Here is a 4523-nt window from a genome sequence, read left to right on the forward strand (position 1 = left end):
AATAAATAAATAAAATCACACTAATTGTAATCTCAATACCAAAAAGCCAGCAGCTGCTCTTAAGCCTCGTTGCTATTTAGTTTCCTCCCCTCTGCCAGTTGCTCTGTCTGACCTTTTAACCTTAAACCTGTCATTCTCAAACGGGGTACCAGTGCCCTCTAGTGGTACAAATGGAAGGCTGTTAAATCAAAGGTGAAATGTTGATACTCTAGAAATTTGTTTAATTAAAAAAGTTTAATTTTATAATGGTGAAATTTACTATGCTTTCAAAAAGTGTAATTTATTTTGATTTAATAATTATTTATGTGCTACAGCCTCTTAAGGTGCTATCAGTCAATTAACACAGAGGTACTGTTGCTAACTTTAGACTATTTAGATTGTATTCGCTCCAAACTTTTGCAAATACAGATTCTAGTCAGGGGTAAACAGGAGACATTGGTTTTTTTTAATTATTTACATTTTCCCTTGAAGTGTTTCAAAATTGTTCAGCACAGAGATCTTAAGGGAAACAAATAGATATTCAGTAAAAAAAAAAAAACGATCAAAAGTATTAGAAAATTAGTAAATATGAGAACATTTTATACATTTCTTCCAACATAGTTAATAGATGATCGGGTGTGCTTCCGCAAACTAAAACACTCAATATTTTCAGCAAATCTTCCAGAAGCTTCCTTGGTTGTGGAAATGAAAAAATATCCAAACAAATTGTGTCTAAATGTTTGTATTTTAACTAAAATCAATAAGGCAGATATACATCCTGTCTTTTTTTTAACCCATTAGATCGTCAAAAACTCTATTATGAATGTTTGTACATGTGAAACTTGTGCTTGTGAGAAGAATTAACAAGAATAAAAGAATGAATCACTTAACGTTATGTTTGGGAAAACTTTTACTTACTTCTCATCTCAGTGGTAAAACTTGTCACCTTTGTGTGAACAGTTGTAACTCTGGAAAAGCTCCTTTGCAAAAATGAGATTAACAAACAAGTGAATCCAAACAGGCCCAAGTGAAGATTTCTACACTTAGGGGCTCATTTTCGCTGTAGGTTCTGCTGCTTTAATATTTACAAGTAGGGAATTGCACCTACCTTAGTATTGATAAGTCAGAATGAACAAGATAAATATTCCCTTCAGGAATGTCTTGTGTCTAATGTCTAATCTGGGATAAGGGGAAAACATTGAATGGATGGAAAACACAGATGAAACAGGCCAGTAGATGTGGCCCCCCGAGATCATTGTGGTCTTTTGAAGCTTCATAGTCAGTCGGCCACAGAAGAAGTCATTCAGACTTTGGGAATTGAATTTCTAAATTAAATGAAAGTAAAACTTTACAATATCCGATAATGACCTCTGACAAGCAGCAGTAGGGTCATTGGTCTTGTTACCCAATGTAGGTAAGATGTTGTCCAACAATAACTGATTTAAAAGAGGTTTGACACAAGAAACTGGATATATATAGTCAGCAGCAGTACACTGGAGGCTTGGCTTATACATTACAGCTAATCATTACACTGCACTCAGTTATTCACCCATTCATGCAGACGGTCATGGTCGCAAGCTACTGGTTATAGCTGAATCTTCTGTCTAACTCAATCTCTGAACTCCACATTGATACATTCACAAAAAAAATAAAGTTACCAACTGAAATCAAAGTGCAGTTATCCAAATTTGTGATCCATGTGTTTATTCAATCCAACCCAATTCAGTTGAAAGGTCAGACATTTAGGAGAGTCGATTTCACAAGTAGAAACATGGAGCATAATTTCTGCAGTTGTTGACTTGAGACACTAAGGCAACATCCACATCGGGCCGAATAAATCCCCCACAGTGTAAGGCCCAATTCCAGTCTGATCAGAGTACCACAATGTTTGCCAAATGTACCGAAAAACTTTAAATAAATTGAGCTGCTTCTGAAACATCAATTCTGCAACAAAATCAGAACTCTAATGTCTGCCATTGTTTTAGTTGTGTGCTAAGGGTGACAAGACCAGAACAGAACCTTTTATATTAACATTTTAATTACATATATTTAAAATAAATAAGAGCACATTGGAGACAGGGACTCAGGAGTAGCATGGTGGACAGAGAAAAAAATAAACATACAATTAAAATTAGAAAAACAAACAGGAATCCAAAGAACTGCACACAACGAGAAAAGTGGACAGGAACAAGCCATAAAAGAGGCATGGCAACTAAAGAATCCTGTAAAGAATAATGAAAATAATGGAGCTTAGAATCTGAGGCAGGGCAGTAAAAATGACAAACAAATCAGAAAATCTAAAAAGAGGTAATGATGAAAGGCTGAGGCTGAAGGAAAAGCAGAGCACAGTAGGAACTCATAGAAAACCAGGAGAGTGTTTGATGGAAATACATCTAAACGTCCAAAGAACACTAGAAGGAAGCAAAAACAATATAATAGTAAAACACAATTAAAAAGGAAATACCAAACAATAATTACCTAAGGAAATACATTAAGTGCGGAAAGACCCAAACAATGAATGAATAGCAGCAATTAAATAATTCAAATACACTAAATAGAAATCCAACCTAAACACCTCAGGATTGTGTCATCTGACTACAGACTATAAAGAAAACAAATATACTTATTCCCTGATCTTTTCCATATTCTATAATGTTAAACCAACCTTTTTTTAGCTTATATTCTAAGGACTTTATATCAGAGACCACAGAGTTTGGAATAATTGTAAATTGTTAGCAGCCAATAGTCAGGACTCTTCTCACTCTAATGAATAAGGTGACTGGAGACTCACTATTGATCAGATGGATGCTGAACCACACTAGTTATTACACCATCAATCTCTACCTGATGGATTAGTAGAGGGTGTTTTATTATCATGCAAGTCTTGAGCAGCACAACAGTTCAAGCATTGGGTTCATTATGGTACGTTTATTCAGTGATAAATACATATTTTAGTTCAGTCAATTGTGTTTTTCCAAGCAGATCACAGAAATAAGGAATAAAGATGTTTTAATTTTTTTTTTTTTTTATTCATGCTGATGTTACAGGGAAGAAAGTATTTAAAACAAAAGTATGTTACAAGGCAATCGTTCTTTATACATGGTCTCCTCCTTCTTTAGACGTGGTGTCTCCTTCATAGTGCACAGGTAGACCACCTTTGCAGCTTACTTTAATGTGCATGTTAGTGGAATTACTTCCCTTATAGACACAATTGGGGTAAAAGCTATTTTTATCGAGAATGTCACAAACAACAAGATCAAACTTTCCTTTACTCACTGTGAGAACCCCTCCCTTAATATTATTGTTTTGACCTTTACAAACAGATTTTACATTCTCCTCATTAGCAGAAATAAACGTGTTTCTCTGCTTGCATTTATTGTTAGGATATCGGATACGATTGTCTTCAATCACCGAATTGCAGTTTTCTGGATCCATGTTTTCAAATATGTGCTGTCTTTTGAAGTTCTCATATTGTTCTGATGTGTCTTTTCCTGACACTAACTTGCCGATATTATTTTTGAAGTTGGAGTCGACGGCCTGAAGAGGTTGCAGGAGGCCCAGCAGGCAAAATAGCAGGATCTTCATAGTTATCTGCTGAAGTGGAAAAAGGAGAAAAATGTATTACCTTATTTATCAACTTAAAACAAATGACCTTTTTTCATTTTTTCTCTTTTTTGTGTGTCTTGTCACACACTTTCACAAATGGAGAATTACTGGTTTCACCATAATGATTTCATTTGTATAATTATGGAAAAAAAAATTAAGATTTCAATGCATGGGACTAGGACTGAAAGAAATGAAATGAATTGTATTAATCTTGATTAATCATCAACTAATTCAGAAATTTTATTTGATATACTCATATATACTTATATGCTCTACTCAAGTGGCAGAAAATGTAAGTTTAACTAGTTTAATTTCATAAATAGTTTTATTTAAGGAACAATTTTACCAATATTACAGAGTCAACGTGGTGGCAATGACAGGCCAACACCAACCCAATCTGTTGACCTGTTGAAAGGTTCCTCAATGTTTGTGAAGGCCTCCTTATAATTCTGCTCATAATCATATCAGAGAGCTCCTTTTCTATCTCCACGGCCTCCATTATTCGAGTTCCAGTCATATTTCTGTGGATTACTTTGGGCTTTTCCTAATCCATGATGTGAGTTTTCTCATTTATAATGGTCCATCATATCTAATTTTATGTTTTCATATTCATATACATTTCTTCATGTTTTCATTAACAGTATTCGTCTTTTTGCAGTTTCTTTTTAGCAATCTTCCATCCATAAACAATCAATCAATCTAATAACCCCTACAAAATGTGCCATGTGAACATTTTTCCAAAAAACACAACTAATGTTTTTCTCTTTGTTCATATACTATAGCTAATTGATGGTGACTTACTGATGATTATATAACAACAAGCTAAATAAAATGAAACTGAGATATTTGAGAAATCATTAATAGGACGTGTATGAATGCAATTCAACTAAATATCTGTATGGTAAAGATCCATTAACTGTTGGTGGACTCTACCAGCC

At 34.2% G+C, this 4523-nt stretch overlaps 1 protein-coding gene across 1 annotated transcript; it reads right to left on the reverse strand.

Annotated features, from left to right (window-relative positions):
- Nucleotides 1-3066: 3066 nt before the first annotated feature.
- On the reverse strand, nt 3067-3569 carry LOC107102431 (ribonuclease-like 3). Its single transcript, XM_015401749.1, has one exon. The coding sequence runs from the start codon at nt 3562-3564 to the stop codon at nt 3073-3075; it is 492 nt and encodes a 163-aa protein (XP_015257235.1). The 5' UTR covers nt 3565-3569; the 3' UTR covers nt 3067-3072.
- Nucleotides 3570-4523: the final 954 nt, after the last annotated feature.

Source organism: Cyprinodon variegatus, unplaced genomic scaffold, assembly GCF_000732505.1.
Source record: "Cyprinodon variegatus isolate N-32 unplaced genomic scaffold, C_variegatus-1.0 Scaffold1254, whole genome shotgun sequence".
Lineage (NCBI taxonomy): Eukaryota > Metazoa > Chordata > Actinopteri > Cyprinodontiformes > Cyprinodontidae > Cyprinodon > Cyprinodon variegatus.

Excerpts from the sequence above, each read along its gene's own strand:
- LOC107102431 (XM_015401749.1), bottom strand. The coding sequence starts at position 3,564 with ATGAAGATCCTGCTATTTTGCCTGCTGGGCCTCCTGCAACCTCTTCAG.